General features: G+C 47.9%; 1 protein-coding gene across 1 annotated transcript; it reads left to right on the forward strand.

Moving 5' to 3' along the window:
* The first annotated feature begins 15,975 nt into the window (after nucleotides 1–15,975).
* APOD (apolipoprotein D) lies at nucleotides 15,976–23,076 on the forward strand. The gene is made up of 5 exons (XM_044667646.1): nucleotides 15,976–16,018; nucleotides 18,982–19,134; nucleotides 20,705–20,826; nucleotides 21,368–21,456; nucleotides 22,484–23,076. Exons 2-5 carry the CDS (start codon nucleotides 19,015–19,017, stop codon nucleotides 22,717–22,719), a joined length of 567 nt encoding a protein of 188 aa, XP_044523581.1. The 5' UTR covers nucleotides 15,976–16,018; nucleotides 18,982–19,014; the 3' UTR covers nucleotides 22,720–23,076.
* Nucleotides 23,077–23,280: the final 204 nt, after the last annotated feature.

Below are 23,280 nucleotides of genomic sequence, written 5' to 3' on the forward strand. Positions count from 1 at the left end.
TGAGCCAATGGAACCCCACGGACGGCCGAACCCCCTCGGGGAGGCCATCCGCAAAGGGGTTTTGGAAGGAGCTAGAGTGGAAGGTGTGTCCGCAGAGATAGAGAGGGCCTGAGACGGAGCCAGGCGGAAAGAGGGGGAGAGAGACTGAAACAGAGGCAGAGAGAGAAGGAAGGAGACAGACAGAGCCAGAGAGGCTGCCCCCCTCACACACGCACCTCACTCTACACTCCCCTGGTCCACCGCTTGCTCTGAGAAGGAGCAGCAAGTCTTTTGTTTGTATTTACTGTTTATCTACTGTAATTACTGTACAAAGCCCATCCCAAGGGAGGGGAGGAGCCCACACATCCCAGAACCACTGAGGATGCCTCCATCCTCTTGTTCCACCCTCCAGCCTCCCCTCGCCATCTTCCCCACGAGGATACTCTGAGCAGTTAGCAAATGCTCTGCTGAAACACTTGCCTTTTGCAATCTGGTTAATCTGATTCCTTCAATGCAAGGAAATCCTTCCTTTCGCTCACTGACACTCCCCCGAGGTGGAAAAGCCAATCTCTATCCCACTCCGATGGTTCTAGCCCTGATGCATTAGGGTGGACCACAGGGGACACCGGCCTCTCCCTGCCTCTGAATACAGGCAAAGGAAGGAGAAGTCGGCTGAGGTCGGAAGCTCAGTCTAACCAAATGGGAGGGGCGTGAGGAAGCCCACCATAGGAGCACCAGGGGCTGGGATCTCTGTTAGCCAATGAAAGTCCAGAACTGTGGAGACTGAGGCCGGGAGAACCACCCCACCCTAACCAGACCTGGGTCTCTCTTGTTCCTGCCAGGACAACCCATTCATTGAAACACAACCTTAGCTCTGCCGAACACGAGAAGTTGCTGTGTGAGTCCTGGTGCCATGAGGTAGGACAGGCTTCCTTTGCCTCAATCCCACCCCCTCTCATTTCATCCGTCCCTCTGTCAAATGGGGTTCGTGCTTTGGCTTCTTCCAGAAAACAGCCCCAGTTCCTCTAATTCCAAGAGCAGGGTGCAGGTCAGTGGCATCTCCTCTCTAAGACATCCACAGGGCCCCTCCGATGTGCCAGAAATTCTGCTGAGTGCTGGGGACACAAAGACAAAAGGGGAAGGTCCCTGACCTCAAAAGGCTCCCCAAAGGGACCCCAGGAGCCAACCTTACATAGAAATAGAGAGTGAATACAGAGACTACAAGATAACTAAGTACAAAGTAACTCAGATGTGTTCTAAGGAAATAAGGAAATAAGCAGGAGCTACTGAGAGGCAGAGAAGCAGGAAGTTCCCGGGAATTCTGGAAACTTCTTGCTTCTCTGCCTTTCAGCAGCTCCTGCTCAGGGAGGGAAGATGACGATGGCTAGGCCAGAGCAGCATCTTAAGCAAAGAGGAAGAGCTTGTAACAGAGGTGTCAAACTCCTGGGCCCAAACACTCCTGTAGTACATTCCAATTCAAATGGCCTGGGGAAATGCTTAACAAAGTAAATAAAAATCCAATAGGACAGAGATGATATAAATCTGGAGTTTTCCCAGCTGGCACATGGCTAGAGGGGAACCGAGTTTGACCCCGCTACCCTTACTGCGTGGAAGTGAGGAGTGAGTGCTCCCCAGAGATGGAGGGCCCAGGAGTGTATTCTGGGGGAGCAGAGAGAAAGTCAAGTTAGCTGACTCCTGGGAGGGGGAGTCATGGCCAACGAGGCCGGAAAGAAGGGTTGGGGACAGGCTGGGCAGCCTTTTATAAAGCTGCTCTGAACCCAGCTGTGAGAATCCCTACCATAGAGAGCCCAAAGTTCTGAGCTGGCTGCCTTCCCAAGGAGAAATGGGTGCCAAAACCTTTCGAAATCCAGATGGCGGAAGGGGCGTGCACTTCCATGCGATCTGTGGGTGTGTGAGTGAAATGGTGGTTAATGCTCACAAGTGGCTCCCGCTGAGCTGAGACGGGTGCCCCGTCCCTTTCCTCTAGGCCTTTGAACGAGTTATATGGAATCTGAAGACAATGAAATGTTCCAACTGGAGCCTCCACTATCAGAACCTGAAATTGATCTCTGACGAAGTTGTGAAAAATCGCGGAGTCCTATATTCTCCCCCTGTGAGTTTCTGAAAAGGGATTCCCGCTGGAGTGTACCCGAGTCTAGAGCCCACTCCAGAGCACTTAGAAAGAAGTTAGAGTCCTAATAAATGACAGGCTTCTACTGTGCCGTTGGCTCTGAGAAATGCCTCAGGAGGACCTCAAAGGTCAGCTGGTCGAGGAGCACGGAAGCTTGGGAAGTGCCATTCCAGGTGCTGGAAATGGGGCTCATTTTGCCCCTGCCCAGGGCTGCCCTTGGGCACGAGGAATTTGACTCCAAAAGAAATCCCCAAAAAGCCATTCCCGGGAAGGGCCTGAGAGGCATGGCTTGTCGTTCCTCCTTGCAGCTGGATTCTGGGTTTCACCCCATCTCCGACTCCCGCTCGGCCTCAGCTGCCTTCTGTTTGGTCCAGATGCTCCCTCCCCTGCCTCCCAGAGAAATAAGCCTTCCCATACTTGACCAGCCACCCTCTATGGCCAGTGCCTCCCAGCTTGCTCTCTCTCTAGCTCTCCAATGTCCAGCTCCAAGAGGAGCCATGATGAAGGGGGTGGTGGAGCCCCATGGCTTGGGCTCAGTTCCCAACTCTGCCATTGCCTTCCTGAAGGATATTGGGCAGCAGGCATGATTTGGCATCGAAAGATCTGGGTTCCAGTCCCACCTTGACTGTTCCTTCCCTATGTGTCCCTGATCACATTGTTAGCCAACCTGAGCCTCAGTTTCCTCATCTGAATACGAAGGAATATATGTGTGGCCTCCTCAATCCCTCCAGCTTCTCATCTGATGGGGAGCCTGGGGTGGGGCACTCAGGTTCCTAGAACCTCTAAAGTCCCTCGGGCTCCTCTAGGCCTTTGCTTTCTTATCAACAAAAGCAGGGGAAGAGGAGACCAGAAGGCCGAGCGCCTGTGGTTCTTTGCTCTAAAGCACTTCTTGTTGCTCTGTGGTTTCATGCCCATGACCCCATTTGGAGTTTTCTTGACAAAGATAGCCAAGTGGTGGCCATTTCCTTTTCCAGGGGATTAAGGCAGCCAGAGGTTAAGTGAATTAGCCAGACACACAGCTAGTGAGTATCTGAGGCCAAATTTGAACTCGGTCCTCACCTAGCTGCCACCTCTAAATCAGCGATCCCCTGCTATGTTTTCATTCATTTTGCCTCCTTACCACGCCTGAAGTGTATCTCTGCCTCCCTGGCCTGAGGCTGTGACCCACAGAGTTGAACTGCTATAGCCCCCTCTTTGAGGGTCCCTGAAGGGAGTCCCTTTCAGGATTTCAGAACCACCAAACCATCTCTGGTCTCTATTGTTTCACTGGTCCACAAAGAGCCCCACACGGCTCAGCCCTCTGAAAATAAAAGGGCCTTCTCCGGAGGGTCTGAGGGATGAGCCCCCCCATCCCACCCCGGAAGCTGCTGAAGCCTCGTCCCTTCTGATCAGCAGCTTTTCTTTTGTCCAGGAGAACTGAGAGCTCTTTGAGGGCTCCTGAGGAGGCCGGGCTCAGCAGACACCGGGGCAGACACTAGGGCCCTGTGAGGGATGCCCTGCACACTGGCCCATTCTCTGAGACATCTGAGAGCATAGCAGAGGCAGCAGGGTGACAGCTTGGTGATGTGCTGTGAATGGAAAGATGAATTTCCAAAGAGCAGATCGCCTCCTCAGGTCTTTCTGCCTGACCTCTGTGGAATTGGGCCTCTACCTATGGTGGTCCTTCCACCCACTTCAAGTGTCAAAAAGTGTAAAGTCAGTCAAGAAACCTTTATTAAGCACCTACTATGTGCCAGGTAAATTGTTAAGTGATGGGGATACAAAAGGAGGCAAAAGAGAGTCCCTGCCCTCGAGCTTACAGTCTAATGGGGGGGAGGGGGCAAAATGCAAATATGTACAAAGCAAGGGATCTACAGGATCAATAGGAAATAATTCACAGGCTTCCTATAGAGAATGGAGTTTGAGTTGGGTCTTGAAGGAAGTCAGAAAGGTCAGTATTTGGAGAGAAAGAGGGAGAGTATTCCAGACACTGAGGACAGCTTGAAAGAATGCCCTGCAAAAACTGGGCCACTAATGCATTATTGGTGGAGTTGTGAGCTAGTCCAGCCATTCTGGAAGGCAATCTGGAGCTATGGCCAAAGGGCTATAAAACTGGGCAGACCCAGTAATACCACTTCTAGGCCTGTAGCTATATCCCAAAGAGATTAAAAAGGGGGGGGGGGTAGAGAAACTAACTTGTAAAAATATTTATAGCAACCCTTTGTATGGTGGCAAAGAATTGGAAATGGAGGGGGTGTCCATCCCTGGGGAATGGCTGAACAAACTGTGGTACGTGATGGTGATGGAATGCTACTGTATTGTAAGAAATGATGAGCAGGATGATTCCTGCTGGAGCTGGAAAGACCTTCATGAACTGATGCAGAGTGAAATAAGCAGAACCAGGAGAACATTGTACACAGTAACTGCAATATTGTGGGATGATCAAATGTGATAGACATGATACAATGATCCAGGACAATTCTGAGGGACTCATGACCAAGAATGCTCTTGATCCACCTCCAGAGATAGAACTGCTGGAGTCAGATCAGATGAAAACCGAACATTTTCCTTTTATTTGGGTTGTCATTGGGGGTTTTGGTTTTCTAGGAGTGTTCTCTTAAAACAATGAACAATATGGAAGTATGTTTTGAATGATAATACATGTATAACCCAGATCAAATTGCTTATGATTTCCAGGAAGGGGGAGGGAACAGAGACAATTTGGATATTATAATTTTTTAAAACGAATGTGGATAGTTATTACGTGTAATTAGTAAAATAAAATCTTTTTTGAAAGAAAGAAGGCCAAGAGCTAAGACACAGAGAGTCTTATTTACAGAACAGCCAGGAAAGTGGTGTCGCTGGATCAAAGAGTATGGGGGGAATAAGGTATAAGGAGACTGGAAAAGGATGAGGGGGCAGGTTAATATGGGCTCTGAATGCCAAATAGAGGGTTTTGTCTTTGATTCTGGTAGCAACACAGAGCCACTGAGTTTACTGGCTAAAGGATGACATGATTGGTCATGAGCTTTAAGAAAATCACTTTGGTGACTGAATGGAGGATGGCCTGAAGAAGGGAGAGATTTGGGGACAGGCAGACTCATCAGCAACAGTCCAGGAGTGAGATGGGGGCATGCCACAGGGTAGGGGCAGGATAAGAGGGGAGAAGGGGGCCTATTAGAAGCTACAACAGGGAAATCAACAAGAGATGCTGCAGAGGTGAAACTGACAAGGGATGCTGCAGAAGTGAAATCCACAGACCTTGGTACCACATTGGCTATGGGAGGATGAAAGAAGGTGAGGGTTCCAGAATGACGCCTAGGTATGAGACTGAGGGGCTGAGAGGAGGATTTCTCCTCTGCAGTAAGAGGGAAAGGAGGAGTGGGAAGTTTAGGGGGAAAGAGAATGAGTTCTGTTTCGGATACATTGAGTTCAAGATGTCTGAAATTGAACATCCAGTTTGAGATGTCTAAAAGATGTAAGAATGGAGGTCATTTGAGAGGTTAGGTAAGAGAAGGAGATTTAAGAATCACCCACACAGAGATGATAATTAAATCCATGGGAGCTGAGGAAATCCCCAAGAGCAGTAGTATGGAGGGAGAGGAGAAGAATGTCCAGGACAGAACCGGAGGAACACCCAAGGTTAGAGGGTATGACCTGGATGAGGCTTCTGCAAAGGAGGCAGAGACAGAGCAGTCAGAGAGGGAGGAGGAGGCCCAGCAGAGACTAGTATTCTAAAAACCTCAAGAGAGTCAGTTTTTATTTTGTATCTTTTGGTATTTTGGATCACTTAAAAAACCAATTCAAAAGGCAGAACCTAAGAAGGAAGTCAAAATGGAAGGAAATATACAAACAGCAATCATAACTGTGAATGTGAATGGGATGAACTCACCAATAAAAAGGAAGCAGATAGCGGAATGGATTGAAAACAAGAATCCTACCATATGTTGTCTACAAGAAAAACACTTGAGGCAGGTAGATATACGCAGGGTAAAAGTAAGAGGGTGAAGCAGAATTTACAGGGCCTCAACAGACAGAAGGCAGGAGTAGCAATTATGATCTCAAAGCTAAAGCAAAAATAGATCTGATTAAAAGAGATAAGGAAGCTAATTACATCTTGATGAAAGGCAGTATAAATAATGAAGAAATATCAGTACTCAACATATATGCACCAAATGGTACAGTAGTCAGATTTCTATAGGACAAACTAAAGGAGCTTAAGGAAGAAATAGATAGTAAAACCATACTAGTGGGGGACCTTAACCTTCCTCTATCAGAACTAGATAAATTGAACCAAAAATTAAAAGAGAAGTAAGGAAAGTGAATGGAATACTAGAAAAATTGGAGCTAATAGATATCTGGAAAAAAATAAATAGGGACAAAAAGGAATATATCTTCTTTTCAGCAGCACATGACACATATACAAAGATTGACCATGTACTGTCATAAAGACATTGCAAGCAAATATAAGAAAGCAGAAATAATAAAAGCAGTTTTTTCAGACCATAATGCAATAAAAATCATAAGGGCTTGTAGAAGGACAGATTTAAAACTAACTGGAAACTAAATCTAATTCTTCAAAACTGGTTGGTCAAAGAACAAATCAAAGAAACAATTCCTGATTTCGTTGAAGAGAATGACAATGAGGAAACAACTTATCAAAATCTATGGGATGCAGCCAAAGTAATACTTAGGAAAATTCAGAGAGAGAAGAGGTCAATGAATTGGACATGCAACTTTAAAAAACTGAAAGAGAACAAATTTAAAATCCCCAAATAAACAAATTGGAAATCATAAAAAAATCAAAGGAGACATTAATAAAATTGAAAGCAAAAGAACTATTGAACTAATAAATAAGACTAGCAGCTAGTACTTTAGAAAAAATAAAATAGATAAAATACTGGTTAATCTAATAAAGAAGAAAACCAAATTAACAGTATCAAAATGAAAAGGGTGACTTCTCTAATGAAGAGGAAATTAAGGTAATAACTATTTTGCCCAATTATATGGCAATAAATATGACACTCTAGATGAAATGGATGAATTTTTACAAAAATATAAACTGCCTATGGAATAGACGGGGTTAATGACATCAGCAAGACAGTGTATGATAAACCCAAAGAGCCCAACTTTTGGGACATGAATCTACTATTTGACAAAAAGTGCTGGGAAATTTGGAAAACAATATGGGAGAGATTAGATTTAGATCAACATCTCACACCCTACACCAAGATAAATTCAGAATGGGTGAATGACTTGAATATAAAGAGGGAAACTATAAATAAGTTAAGTGAACACAGAATGGTATACTTGTCAGATCTCTGGGAAAGGAAAGACTTTAAAACCAAGCAAGAGTTAGAGAAAATTACAAAATGTAAATGAAATGGTTTTGATTATATTAAACTAAAAAGCTTTTGTACACACAAAAACAATGTAGTCAAAATCAGAAGAGAAACAACAAATTGGAAAAAAATCTTTATAACAAAAAATTCTGACAGGGGTCTAATTACTCAAATATACAAGGAGTTAAATCAATTGTATAAAAAATCAGGCCATTCCCCAATTGAAAAATGGGCAAGAGACATGAATAGGCAATTTTCAGGTAAAGAAATCAAAAGTATCAATAAGCACATGAGAAAGTGTTCTAAATCTCTAATAATTAGAGAAATGCAAATCAAAACAACTCTGAGGTATCACCTCACATCTAGCAGATTGGCTAAAATGAAAGAAGGGGAGAGTAATGAATGTTGGAAGGGATGTGGCAAAATTGGGACATTAATGCATTGCTGGTGGAGTTGTAAACTGATCCAACCATTCTGGCTGGCAATTTGGAACTATGCTCAAAGGGCTATAAAAAGATGCCTGCCCTTTGATCCAGCCATACCATTGTTGTGTTTGTACCCCAAAGAGATCATAAATAAACAGACTTGTATGAAAATATTTATAGCCACGCTTTTTATGGTGGCAAAAAACTGGAAAATGAGGGTATGCTCTTCAATTGGGGAATGGCTGAACAAATTGTGGTATATGCTGGTGATGGAATACTATTGTGCTAAAAGGAATAATAAACTGGAGGAATTCCAGGTGAACTGGAAAGACCTCTAGGATCTGATGCAGAGCGAAAGGAGCAGAGTCAGAAGAACATTGTACACAGAGACTGATATACTGTGGTAAAATCGAATGTAATGGACTTCTGTACCAGCAGCAATGCAATGACCCAGGACAATTCTGAGGGATTTATGGTAAAGACGCTACCCACATTCAGAGGAAGAACTGCAGGAGAGGAAACATAGAAGAAAAGCAACTGCTTGAACATATATGTTGAGGACATGATTGGGGATGTAGACTCTAAACTACCACACCAATGTAACTATCAACAATTTGGAAATAGGTCTTGATCAATGACACATGATAAAACCAGTGTAAATGTGCATCGGCCATGGGTGGGGGGACAGCGGGGGGGGGGGGTGAAGGGGAATGTAGGAGCATAAATCTTGTAACCATGTTAAAAGTGAATATTAATAAATGTTTAATAAAATTAAATTAAAAAAATAATACATGGGAAAAAACTAAAAAAAGAATATTAAGAGTATCTGTGGTAGAGAAAAGAAGGAAGTGGAACTTATATTTTATATAAAGTAGTGGTTGTTAAAATTATGGATTAATAATGGGGCAACAGAATAGACTAATTATTATCTATACTCAAATGCATATAATAGATTAATGTTAAATAAATACTATCTCACAAATTGGCAATATATATATATATATATATATATTTATATATATATAAATTGCCTAGATTAACAGAAGAGGAAATAGAATATTTAAACAATCCCATCTCAGGAAAAAAATTTGAATAAGCCATCAAGGAACTCCCTAAGAAAAAATCCTAAGGGCCAGATGGATTTACAAGTGAATTTTATCAAACATTTAAAGAACAACTAGTCCCAATACTATACAAACTATTTGACAAAATAAGCAAAGGAAGAGTCTTACCAAATTCCTTTTATGACACAAATATAGTACTGATTCCAAAGCCAGGCAGACTAAAAACAGAGAAAGAAAACTACACACCAATCGCCTTAATGAACATAGATGCAAAAATCTTAAATAGAACACTAGCAAAAAGACTCCAGCAAGTTATCATGAGGGTTATTCACTATGATCAGGTGGGATTTATGCCAGGAATGCAAGGATGGTTTAATATTAGGAGAACCATCCACATAATTGACCATATCAACAACCAAACCAACAGAAATCACATGATTATCTCAATAGATGCAGAAAAAGTCTATGACAAAATACAGCATTCATTCCTATTGAAAACACTAGAAAGTATAGGAATAGAAGGGCCTTTCCTAAAAATAATAAACAGTATATACCTAAAACCATCAACAAGCATCATATGCAATGGGGATAAATTAGAAGCCTTCCCAATAAGATCAGGAGTGAAACAAGGATGCCCATTATCACCTCTATTATTTAACATTGTACTAGAAATGCTAGCAGTAGCAATTAGAGAAGAAAAAGGAATTGAGGGGATTAAAGTAGGCAATGAGGAGGCTAAGCTATCAGTCTTTGCAAATTATATGATTGACTACTTAAAAAATCCTAAAGAATCAACTAAAAAGCTAGTGGAAATAACTTCAGCAAAGTTGCAGGATACAAAACAAACCCACTCAAATCATCAGCATTTCTATATATTTCCAACACATCCTGACAGCAAGAGTTAGAAAGAAAAATTCCATTTAAAATCACCCTAGACCAGTGATGGGCAACCTTTTTAAAGAGGGGGCCAAAAGAAAGGAAATGCTCATCTGTCAGTCTGTTTCTAAGGCAACTCTTTCGAAGTTTCATTGTATTGTATCCTACTCATTACATTCATCGTATTAGGAATAATGCTGAGCAGACGGACAGAACATTTCAGGGGGCTGCATCTGGCCCACAGTAGTTTGCCCATCACTGACCTAGACAATATAAAACACTTAGGAATCTATTTGATATGAACACAACTACAAAACACTTTCCACACCATTAAAACTAGATCTAAATAATTGGAAAAACATTAATTGCTCATGGGTAGGATGAGCTAACATAATAAAAATGACATTCCTACCTAAATTAATTTACTTATTCAGTACTATACCTATCAAAGTACCAAGAAACTTTTTTACTGAATTAGAGAAAATGATAACAAAGTTCATTTGGAAGAACAAAAGATCAAGAATATCAAGGGAACTAATGGAAAAAAAAATGTGAAGGAAGGGGGCCTAGCAGTACCAGATCTTAAACTATAAAGCATGGTCATCAAAACAATATGGTACTGGGGCAGCTGGGTAGCTCAGTGGATTGAGAGTCAGGCCTAGAGACAGGAAGTCCTAGGTTCAAACCCGGCCTCAGCCACTTCCCAGCTGTGTGACCCTGGGCAAGTCACTTGACCCCCATTGCCCACCCTTACCAATCTTCCACCTATGAGACAATACACCGAAGTACAAGGGTTTAAAAAAAAACACACACACAAAAAAAACCAATATGGTACTGAATAAGAGACAGAAGCGGGGATCAAAGGAATAGACTTGGGGTAAAATGACCTCAGTAAGATAGTGTATGATAAACCCAAAGATACTAGCTTTTAGGACAAAAACCCACTATTTGACAAAAACTGCTGGGAAAATTGGAAGACAGTATGGGAGAGATTAGGTTTAGATCATCATCTCACACCCTACACCAAGATAAATTCAGAATGGGTGAATGACTTAAATATAAAGAAGAAAACTATAAGTAAATTGGGTGAACACAGAATCATATACTTGTCAGATCTCTGGGAAAGGAAAGATTTTAGACCAAGCAACAGATAAAAAAAATATTACAAAATGTAAAATGAATAATTTTGATTACATTAAATTTAAAAGCTTTTGTACAAACAAAATCATTGCAACCAAAATTAGAAGGGAAGCAACAAATTGGGAAAAAAATCTTTATAACAAAAACATCTGACAAAGGTCTAATTACTCAAATTTATAAGGCACTAAATCAATTGTACAAAAAATCAAGCCATTCCCCAATTGATAAATGGGCAAGGGACATGTAGGGATTAAATGTTATGTCTGGACTAAATATAAGAGAATGTGGTCGCTGATTTAAAAAATTAATACAACACAAGTGAAAATGACTTTTTAGAAGCTTTATTTACAAAAAGAGGGAAAGAGTGAAAGTAGAAAAAATGTGAGAGAGAATAGAGTAAGAAGCCTAGATTATCACACTAAATGTTACTCCAAGTCTCTGGCTCAACCCACACAGGGCTCATTAACCCCTCAGCCAAAGGGCTTGGTGTTGAATTAAGGAAGGATTCAACTCACACAGTCTCCTCTAAGGAGAGGCCTCTCAGAAACTAAAATCTCCAGGGGGCAGCTGCATGGTTTAGTGGATTGAGAGCCAGGCCCAGAGATGGGAGGTCCTAGATTCAAATTTGGCCTCAGACACTTCCTAGCTGGGTGTAAGGGGGGAAAAGGGGTTTTATGGGTTCAATATATTAAAAGATGGTCACCAGAGGATTGAACTATTATCAATCCTCAATTAAGAATAATCTCAAGTCAAAATTGACTCTTATGGAAGTTTATTTACAATTAAGAAGAAAGAGAGGAAATAAGGAAATAAGAATCTAACCAGTAGGTAATTTATTACAATCCTCTAATTAATCCAGGTAGATCTTAACCCTCAGCTGAGAGTTAGAGGGCCAGAGGCCCGGAGGTGAATGGAGCAAACTTCATTCAGAGTCTACTAAAAGAAATTTCTTAAGAGAAGTTCAGGAAGATTCAGTCAGTCTTTAAACTCACCATGTGGAATTCAAAGAAGATATTTAAAGCAGTCTCACCAGGGTCTCAGCATTCCAACACTCCTCCATGAACCAGAAGAGGTCCATCACCAGATGCCCTCTTCAGTGAAGACCTCTCACTCACTCCACTCCCTCTTTTTAAAGGGGTCACTTAGGCATCACTTCCTGTGCCTTCCCCTAGCTTGTGTGTCCAATCACAATAGACACTTTCTCATAGAATGCCTAGGGGGTGGTCAGTCGATTCTGATTCTAGCACACGTGGGTTACAGACTGCCCAGAATTAGAAATGTTCTCACCTTTGGTGATTAAATCTAAAGATGGGCAGTGTAGACTTAATCCAATTATCACATAGGTAACCCTGGGCAAGTCACTTGACCCCCATTGCCTACCCTTACCACTCTTCTGCAATACACAGTATTGACTCCAACATGGAAGGTAAAGGTTAAAAAATTTTAATTAAAAAAAAGAAACTAAACTCTCCAGAACCAAGGAAAGGAGGATCAGCTTTTTTCACTCACCCAATCTGAAGTCCAAAGGGAGAAGGTCCAAGAGCAGTCTTACCAGAAGCAGTTCAAGTCGCTAGCCCCAGGTCCTTCATGCTGAAGGTTCAGGCCAAAGACCAAAGACCTCCTGACAGGAAGTTTAGGCCCTTTTTATGGACCTTTCTTTACATCCCTTCTTGTCCCTTCCTCCACTTAATGGGGATCAATTGCAGTCTTTAAATTTGCTTAGTACTATCTGTCAGATCTTTGAGAAAGGAAAGATTTCAAGACCAAGCAAGAGTTAGAAAAAATTACAAAATGTAAAATAAATAATTTGACTACATTAAATTAAAAAGGTTTTGTACAAACAAAACCAACCAAAATTAGAAGGGAAGCAACAAATTGGGAAAAAAATATAACAAAAACCTCTGACGATGGTCTAATCACTAGCTAAATAAAGGAGCTAAATTTTTTTTATAAAAAATCAAGCCATTCTCCAATTGATAATGGGCAAGGGACATGAATAGGTAGTTTTCAGATAAAGAAATCAAAACTATCAATAAGCACATGAAAAAGTGTTCTAAATCTCATAATCAGAGAAATGCAAATCAAAACAACTCTGAGGTACCATCTCACACCTAGCAGATTGGCTAACATGACAGCAAAGTAACAAATGTTGGAGGGGATCTGGCAAAATAGGGACATTAATGCATTGCTAGTGGAGTTGTAAATTGATCCAACCATTCTGGATGGCAATTTGGAATTATGCCCAAAGGGCTTTAAAAGATTGTCTGCCCTTTGATCCAGCCACTGCTGGGTTTGTATCCCAAAGAGATAATAAGGGAAAAGACTTGTACAAAAATATTTATAGCTGCACTATATGTGGTGGCAAAAAATTGGAAAATGAGGGGATGCCCTTTGATTGGGGAATGGCTGAACAAATTGTGGTAACTGATGAGGATTGTTGTGAGGAGGATTGCTTAGTTATTATTTAGGAGACCTAGCAGGAAGGGCTGGAGAATTCTAAATAGAATGGGGAAGCAGGAAGTGTGCTCTCTCTCTCTCTCTCTCTCTCTCTCTCTCTCTCTGAGACAGACTCCATGGTGGTTGGGACAAGTTGTAACTGACCCTGGGAGACCTCAAAGGAAGTGGAGTTTGTACCCTGATTCCCTGGGATCCTGAAGGAAGACTGTCATCTACTTGTGGGAGATTTTGGTAGAGACTATTTTGTTTTTGTTTTAATTTTAAACCCTTAACTTCTTTGTATTGGCTCCTAGGCTTCTAGAAAAGTGGGAACGGTAGGCAATGGGGGTCAAGTGACTTGCCCAGGGTTACTCAGCTGGGAAGTGTCTGAGACCAGATTTGAATCTAGGGCCTCCCGTCTCTAGGCTTGGCTTTCAATCCACTGAGCTACTCAGCTGCCCCCTGGTAGAGACTATTAATTCCAACCTGAGTTACAGGTTAACTTGGGCTGGGTTAGCTCCCAGAATCTACCCACCTGAAAGAGTACAGCAAGTGGTCCTGGAAGAACTGCAACATTGCTGGAGTGTGTCAGGACTCTGCTGTAAGGATTCCCACTTCAGTCCTGCTATTCTCTGGGCCCTGTTTTGCTTAGGTCTCAGTTGAGTGTAGATAAGTCCCTCCCCTGACCCTGTGGTTTGCTCTTAGTCTGGAAGTGTAGAAACCCCTATTCCCATCCTTTACCATAGTTCCCTTAATTAAATTTGTTACAAACCCTTGTCATTTGCTTGCTAGCTTCCATAGGCCCCTTGTCTAGATGGTGCAGGGTGACAGTTAGGCCTAACTGTCACTTCTGTCACCAGACATTTTCCTTTAACAGTTAAACCCAGTCTCCCTAACTTGTTTGGTCCCCACTACTGTTCATTACTCTCTCCTACACACCCCTCTGGATCCACATATAATATTTAAGTTAACTCCCCTGGTTTTCCCCAAAATTGGATGGAATACTATTGTGCTAAAAGGAATGATGAACTGGAGGAATTCCATGTGAACTGGAAAGACCTCCAGAAAGTGATGCAGAGTGAAAGGAGCAGAACCAGGAGAACATTGTATACAGAGATGGATACATTGTAGCATGATCAAATGTAACTGACTTTGCTACTAGCAGCAACGCAATGACCCAGGACAATCCTGAGGGACTTATGAGAAAGATACTATCCATATCCAGAGAAAGAACTGTGGGAGCAGAAACACAGAAGAAAACACCTGCTTGATCACATGTGTGGATGGGGATATGACTGGGGATGTAGACTCTAAACGATCACCCCAGTGCAACTATCAATAATATGGAAATAGGTCTTGATCAATGATACATGTAAAACCCAGTGGAACTGCATGTTGGCTATGGGAGGGGGTCGGAGGAGGGGAAGGAAGGAACATGAATCATGGAACAATAGGAAAATTGTCTTAATCAGTGATGGGCAAACTTTTTAAAGAGGGGGCCAAAGGAAAGGAAATGCTCATCTGTCAGTCTGTTTCTAAGGCAACTCTTTCGAAGTTTCATTGCATTGTATGCTACTCATTGTATCCGTCAGATTAGGAATAATGTCAGCGAGGCTAGATAGAACATTTCGGGGGGCTGCAATTTGCCCATCACTGGTCTTAATCAATTTAAAAAACCTAACTAAATCAAGGCAAAGGAGCAGGAAGGGCTAGGCAAATGGGGTTAAGTGACTTGCCCAAGGTCACCCAGCTAGGTGGTATCTGGGGCTGGATTTAAATTCAGGACCTCTCACCTCCAGGCCTGGCTGTCTATCCATGAGCGGGTCTCTTAGATTCAGCACATCACTGCAGACTCCTAAGGTGTGACTCCCAGCCAAGTGCCCCCGCAGATTCGGCAAGTACTTCCTATAGATCTAACCTCACCTCACCGATCAAATGTAAAGCAATGAATGTAAGATCAAAGAGAGATCCCTGTGGCACTTCACTGAAGACCTCTTTCCAAGGTGATGCTGAAGCACTGATCCTTGTTCTTTGAATCCACCCATTCAGCCCACTCCAGTTCCAGCTCCAGTTCCCTGGGCTCTCGTCTGCCGCACAGACGCCCGAAAGGACGAGGGTCTTCATCAAGTCCCCCTTGGACACGCAGAGAAGAAGTTCCTGTTGTGTGTGGGCTCCTCAGCAAGGTTCTCGTGTCCACAACGCGCACCAGCATCATCTCGTCACTGTCCCATGTCCTGCTTTATCTCCGCCCGGTTATTGGCTAGCAATAGAGCTAAAGGGAAAAACAAATGCCAGATGTCTGCAAACAATGAACTCGTCTCATGTCACAGCCTAGAGATGTGGAATCACAGCCAAGGCCCCATGTTGGGAGGATGCCTGGCGCCCCCAGAGCAGAGCAGAGGAGCCCACAGAGCAGCCCTTTGTTCTCCCTCTAGGGAACAGCTGTGAGAGAGAATGAAAAGGGGAAGGTAGAAAAAACAGGGACCCTGTTCTTGGGTTCCTGACTAATCGGAGGAGGAGGAGGGCCCGGCCCGCGATCTGGCAGAGCTTATAAGAGGAGGGGCCTGGGCACTGCCCCCGAACCAGCTTCTGCACCCCGGGTCGTGGCGAAAGTCCTCTGGGACCATCTCGAGGATCCCAGCAAAGGTAAATACGTGCAGGAGGAGAAATGGAGGCCTGCTGCCAGCTTCCTGACCTTTCCTTTCCCAAGAGATGGGGACCCGCGAAGGCCCTCACCAGGCAGAGGGATCTTTGGCTGGTCCTGGCTGGGCGGTTCACTCTCTGTACAGCTAGGGAAGCCCAGCTGGGAGAGGAGAGCTGTTGGGCGATGGAAGGGCGTGGGGAAAGAGGGCGGCTTTAATGCCTCTGATACAGAGGCAGTGCCGGGCAGCTGAAGCGGTCCTGGCTCAGGAGCCAGAGGTCCAGGGTTTGAGTCTGGCCTCTGACATCTACTGCCCCTGTGATCCTCAGCAAGTCAGAAGCATTTGTCAAGCACCTACTGTGTGCTAGGTAGGAACTCCCAGGCTAATGGGGGAGAAAAAACCAGACCCATAGGAGCAGGAGAAATGAGCCATGATCAACCCAGGAAAAGCACAAGAATGAAGGATTGGCAAAGGCTTCCTGGAGAAGGGGGCCTTTTAGTGACTAGGAGAGAGGGTGTCCCTGGCAAGGGGGACAGCTGAGAGAATGCCTGAAGCCATGAGGGTGTTGATTGTTTGGGAGAGTCAGCAGGTCAGTGCTTCTGGATGGAAGAGTACTCAGGGGTGGGGCGGGGGATGCAATAGAGTGCCAGGAAACTAGAAAGGCTGGGCTAGGTTCTAAAGAACTTGAAAGGCTAACTAGAGGATTTCGTATTTGTTTTTGGAGGTAATAGGGAGCCACTGGAGTTGATTGAGTGGAGGAGTTGCAAGGTCAGACACTGTGCTTTAGGAAAATTGCTTTGGTGGCTGCATGGAGGGTGGGCTAGAGGCGGGGAGCCCTGGGCCTAGCAGACCCTGACCCCTGCTCAGCAACTATTGCAACAGCTTAGGTGTGAGGCGATGAGAATCTGCCCCCGGGTGGGGCAGGATTAGAGGAGAGGAGGAGGCTCACTGGAGAGGTCCTGCACAGGGAAATCGGAGGGCCTTGGCAATAGCTTGGATATGGGGGGTGGGGGCGAGTCAATCAGTCTTAGATGCCTCTTGGGTGGCGAGCCTGGGGCCTGGGAGGACGTGGAGTGCCCCCAACAGTAACGGGGGAATTTGGAAGAAGGAAGTTTGCCCCATTTCAGACATGTTGAACTAAAGTTATCCACAGTTCAAAAAGTCTGAAAGGAGAAGCGAGACAGGCCATACGAGAGTGAGGTCAGGCCTGGATAAACAGATCTGGGAATCCTCAGCATCAATGGGAGCTGATGAGACCCCCGAGGGAGGGAGGTCTACAGGGATAACAGATGAGAGCTGGACAAAGATCCAACAAAGGACACAGGAGAAGGTGTCGGACAGCGAGGGAGAGAAGCAGGAGAGGGCTGGAAACCTGGAGAGAAGACGTCTCCAGGAGAGAGTGAGCCACAGCATCCAAGGCTGCACAACGAAGAACTCCCTGGTCCCTTGGGGAGGCGTGGAGGGCGGCTCTCAGTGGGATGAGGAGGCTTTTAGACAGCTGAGAAGAGAATGAGAAGAAAGGGAGTGGGGCACCAACCGTAGCTGACTTTCTCAAAGAAGGATCAAATGAGAGATTTTTGAGGATGGGGGAGCACGGGAATGCTTGTAGGCAGGAGGAGTTACTCCCTCTCCCTGGGGCTCTTAAATGAGAGACTTGACGGCCTTGGAGATCCCTTCCAGAGTAAGTCTACAGTCGTGCGCCCAGCACGATGAAATCCCTCCAAGCCTCCTCAGGCACGCCTGCCCTCTGCCCAGCCAAATGTGCAAGCTGGCCTTGCTCCTCCCCAGTAGGCCCAGCACGCGACAGAGGGAAGAGCCCATAGAATGAACGAGTTTACTTTGAGCAAAGAGGGAAGTGCGTCAGCATGCAAGGTAGCTATGAGGCCGGGGAAAGGCAGCATCTCCAGATAATGGGGGGCGCTTCCCTCTCCCATGCCAAGGGTGCCAAAGCGTAAAGCTTGCTTTGTAGAAACTTGTTTGCTAGTTTGTGAGCTCTATGAGGGCAGAGGCTGTCTTTTGCCTCTTTGGGGATCCCCAGTGGTGTCTGCCACATAGTAGGTGCTTAATAAATGTCGACAGATTGATTCTTCAGAGGGGTGGAGTGTCAAGGGCTTGGAAGTCCTTTCCAGGGACTCCTCCCCCGGCACAGAACAAACAAATGCTCTGGGCCTGGGGAAGGAAGAGGGCATGGGGCTAATGTCCTCTGCCCTGCTGGGGTCCCCTGGGGAGCACCGGCTCTGTTCTGAGCCTCGCCAATGAGAGAGGGGAGTGCCCAGGGTGGGGCAAGGGTTTGAGCCCTTGACTTTGGAGCATCAGTCGGAGCTCCTGGGGGTGCTTAGCCTAGAAGGGAGAATGTGGGGGAGGGAGGGAAGGGACGCTGTGATGACACCGACCAGGGCCAGACACTTTCCTCTTTGCCAAGTACTTTACAGACCCGATTCTGGCCACTGGCTCAGAGACCCTCAAGGTGACCTCACAGCGACGTGGTCTCAGAGGCAGAATTCAAACCCAGGCCTCTCCTAACTCCAAGCCCAGCACTCTTCCCCCCCTGGTCACATTGCCTCTGGTTGGGCCAATGATCCCACAGAGATATCCAACAGGGGAAGTTTCTAGATCTGGGAGGCCTAGAAGGGCCTTTGGAGATCAGTGGGCCCAAGCTCCCACCATCCATGAGCTCTTCTCTGATGAGCTGGGTATCAGCCCCAGGTTCATCCCCTAACAGCATCCCCCAGCCCTGAGCGTGCCCTCAGGCACATCCCCCTTAACAAGGTCAGTGCTAATAACTCTGGGACTTCACAGGTACTCAGAGGCATCCAGATTCTTCCAAGCCAGGTAGGCGGTGGGCAGGCAGGCAGCAAGCTGAGGGGTTTGGGCTTCTCTCCCTTCTCCATCCTCCCAGGGGCCTCCCCTCATGGCCACCCCTTAGCAGGTTCAAATGAGCTCACCGGTTGTGGGTCTTCTCGTCAGCTCTGCTCCTTTCTGGGACAACACCAGACCAAGATGGCGGTGCTGCTGCTTCTCTCTGTCCTTGTGGGCCTCTCCGGAATGGCTGATGGCCAAGGGGTCCACCTGGGATGGTGTCCTGAGCCCCCTGTCCAGGAGAACTTTGATATCAATAAGGTAGGAGTGAGTCCCTGCGGCCCACCACACAGCCCACCTTTGGGGGCAAACTGCCAGGGCAGAAGGGCACATTTCCTGGCCCAATCCCAGGGGGCAAGGCCAGCCTCTAGAGTCGAGATGACCTCCCTATAATCTGACTGTTGCTCCCCATCTCCTGTGGACAACTTGGGGCTTCCCCAGGTTGGGAGCTCTCTTGCCCTTCGTGGACTCTCTCTGCCTTCTCTTCCTAAGTAGCTCCTGCCCGAGCCCTCACAGAGCCTTCCCCAGGGGCTGCCTCCATCTGCTGGCTCCTCACCCCCACTGCCCTTTCTCTCCACTGGCACTTCCATTAGCCCTTGTAGCCGAGGTGTTCAGATCCTCATCCAAAAGGGAACAGAAACCCCGGGGAAAAGGACACTTTGCTCCAAATATGCTCCTATTTTACAGATGGAGAAACAGAGTCCCAGAAAAGTTCAAAGGCTTCACCAAAGGCAATCCAAGATAGGGAGGGAGTTTGGAATTAGAACCAGCCTTCTTGGAATCCATTTCTAGCTGCTGGCTGAATCCCGTTTCCTCAGGCTCAGATGCAGCATGTGCCCACTGGCATTGGTTGCTGTTGTCATTCGGTCATTTTGGTTGTGCCTGACTCTTTGTGACCCCATTTGGGGCCTTCTTGACAAAGATCCTGGAGTGGTCTGCCATTTCCTTCTCCACAGATGAGGAAACTGAGGCAAACAGGGCTAAATGACTTGCCCAGGGTCACATAGCTAGTGTCTGGGACTGGATTTGAACTCAGGTCTTCCTGACTCTAGGCCCAGTGCTCACCACCCAGGATACTCATAAAGGCTCAGAGAGGGGGTAGCTGGGTAGCTCAGTGGATGGAGAGCCAGGCCTAGAGACGGGAGGTCCTGGGTTCCAATCTGACCTCAGACACTTCCCAGCTTGACCCCCATGGCCCACCCTTACCACTCTTCTGCCTTGGAGCCAGTGCACAGTATTGACTCCAAGATGGAAGGTGAGGGCTTAAGAAATAACATAAAATAAAATGAAAAATAAAGGCTCAGAGATCTACTAAATGGAGGCCCATTCTGAGGGCCTTCTCACGGACCCCGTTTGGGCATGACCTTCGAACCTCTCTATCTGATGGCAAATTCACTCAAATGCTCCATATTTAACATTCCCAACCTCCGAGCTGGAAGGGACCTCCGAGGCCAGCCAGGCCAAACCCTGCTGCAATCAGGCCCACTGCAGAGATCAGCAGAAATCCAGTCGCTAACAGAGCTGACTGAGGCCAATGAGTAAGACGGACGCTCAGTGGTCAGTCCTTGGAAGGTCAGGTTTCAAGGCCGACTCTGCCACCCCCGACCCTAAAGCCGTAGCGGAAGGCCGGGGGACGCCCCCCAACGCGTTCTGAGCCTCTCGGGGCCTCGGCCCTCTCGTGCTCTACAGGAAAGGGTCGGCCAGTCGTTCAGCCTTTCCGCATCCCCCGCCCTTTCACCTTGAGCAAGCCTTGGCAGAATCCCTTTTTTGGGGGGGTCCTACTCGCCACAATAGCCCCCACCCGCGCCACCTTCCGATCTTGCCTCTGCAGTACTTGGGAAGGTGGTACGAGATCGAGAAGATCGCCGTCAGCTTTGAGAAGGGGAGCTGCATCCAGGCCAATTATTCCTTGAAAGAAAACGGGAAGATCAAAGTGCTCAATCAGGAGATCCGGTAAGTGACCGCGCGCCGTCCCACAGCCGCCTGGCAGTCTGGGTCCGGCACTAAGCCTCCTCCCAGGGAGCCCGTGGCTGGCAGCTGGCTGGCTTGTTTGCTGGAAAAGGCCACTCGGAGCGATGCCCCCTGGGTGCCTGGTCTGAGAATCACCCGGGAGGCCGCCCACCGTGTCCCAACATCCTTTGCTGAGGAGTCGTTGAGAAGCTGAAGGAAAAGCCTTTCTGCCGCGGGCAATCCCACAACGTCCAGCTCTGGGGAATGGTTCGGACCCCCGGTGAGAAGAGGCAGCTCGAGGAGGAGGCTGGGGAGGGGCTGACGGCAGGGGTCTGGGGGAGGCCCGCCAGGCCAGGAGCTGCCCCTGGGGTCCTGGGAGAAGCAGACACGGCCAGCCCCGCTCTCGGGGCCAAGTGACGGAGCAGGAAGGGGTCCGGGAGGGCCCCGAACACAAAAGCCACCATGAGCCCCGGGGCAGACCCGGTCCTTCTGGGGCTCCCCGTCCGCAGCAGCTCCGGTAACCTCCCTTCTGCTCCCTTCACAGGCCTGACGGGAGTGTGAACCAGGTGGAGGGGGAGGCCACCCAGCTCAACCTCACCGAGCCCGCCAAGCTGGGAGTCAAGTTTTTCTGGTGTAAGTCAAGTCCATCCTGAGCAAAAAGAGGCGGCGAAGGGGCTCTGACCCGGCGGGCTCCGGGAGGGCGCCGGCTGTCCCTCCAGGGGTCCCCGAGGTAGCCTCCACCGCTGGCTAGGATCCAGCCACGGAACTCCTTCTGCACCATCTCCTTCCTTGCCTAGAGAGGACCCTCCGGCTGGGGGCCCCGGAGGGAGGTGGCAGGACAACAAGGGCACGTCCTGCAGGCCTAGGCCAGCTCTCTTGCCTCTAAAGCAGGAAACCCTTGCGGATGGGATGAGGAGAGGCGGGCAGAGGTGGTTACGGAGTCACCGAGAGGCAGTGATGGCGCCGGGGCCCGTCTGCCTGCCCGGCCAGGCCCCAGCACCCCCCCCCCCCGGTGAAGTCCCTCCGGCCCCCTCCGAGAGGCCCCGTCCCGAATGACTCCCTCCCGGTCCCCTTAGATGGAGGGACTCGGACAAAGGCTGCTTTGGGCAGGTTGAAGCTCCCACCTTGAACGCTTTGTGGGATTTGGCTCTGTTCTTCTGGGGTCGGGAGCTTGGGCTCGGCCCAGCAGCTCGGCAGATCTGCGCTTCCCCCTAAGAAGTGGGCAGCCTGGGAGGGCCCCCGAACTTGGCCTGGGGCAGGGGCAGATCGCTCACGCTAGAGAAACATGCAGGAGGAAAGCGAGTGAAGAAGGACGGCGTGTTGGCATCCGTGTGCCTCCGGACGCCGTCTGGGCCTCCACGGTGGAGGACGGCCTTGTTCTATGAGCGTCTGGCCTGGCTGATAACAGTTCAGTCATTCCCAGCTGATCCCGACGCATCATTGGCCCCTTTCATAGCTTCTCCTGTCCAGGGCCTTGCCAGCGGGCAGAGGCCGGGGGCAGAGGCCGGGGGCAGAGGCTGGGGGCAGAGAGGCAAAGATTCTCTGCTGCAGATCAGCCACATTAGCAAAGGCATGGGGTGGGGGGGGAGCACGGGGGGCCGACGAGCTCGTGCCTGCCTGGGCCCCCACGCTCACACCGTCCTGCTCGTCTCCCTTGCAGTGATGCCCACTGCTCCCTACTGGGTCCTGGCCACAGACTACGAGAACTTTGCCCTCGTGTACTCCTGTACCACCTTCATCTGGCTTTTCCACGTGGACTACGCCTGGGTGCTGGCGAGGCACCCCCACCTCCCCCACGCTGTGGTGAGCCAGCTGAAGGGCATCCTCACGGCCAGCGGAATCGACACTGAGAAGATGATACCCACCGACCAGATGAACTGCCCCGAGTTCCTCTAGCGGGGAGCCTGGCGCCCACTGACAGCCCGCAGCCTGCCTCTTGCTTCGCTCCTTGTAAAGAAGACGGTGTCTGGGTGCCCCCTGGACGAGGAAGCTGCGATCCATGGGGGTGGGGGGAGGACCCTTGGGAGACACGCCAGCCCGGAAGCCTGGCTGCCCCCCTCCTGGCTAGTCGGGGCCTCCAGGGCGTCCCACCAGAGACTTGGCCAGCACATTCCACGTGGCAAACCTCGGATCAGCTCCAGACTCGGGCAAACCCGGGCCTCCTGGGTCTGCCCTCCTGGCCTCACTAAGGAGGGCACGAGCAGCCCAGGTGCTTAGCAAGGCTTCTCAATAAAGCTCCAGGCCCAGCTTTAACCCGCCTCTTGCCTCGCGATGCCCATCCCGCCCTGACCCTCGGGCAGCCCAGTCTTGGCATGAGAGCTGCCGCCCAGTGACGGGAGAGCCAGATGGCAGAGTCGGGAAGCCCTGGCTTCCGGGCCTGCCTTCGACTCCCCCGGCTGTCCACACAGCACGTGAGCGTCACTCACTTTGGGGAGCCGCAGCCTGGCGATCTGTAAA

This window comes from Gracilinanus agilis, chromosome 3, assembly GCF_016433145.1.
Source record: "Gracilinanus agilis isolate LMUSP501 chromosome 3, AgileGrace, whole genome shotgun sequence".
NCBI classification, from domain to species: domain Eukaryota; kingdom Metazoa; phylum Chordata; class Mammalia; order Didelphimorphia; family Didelphidae; genus Gracilinanus; species Gracilinanus agilis.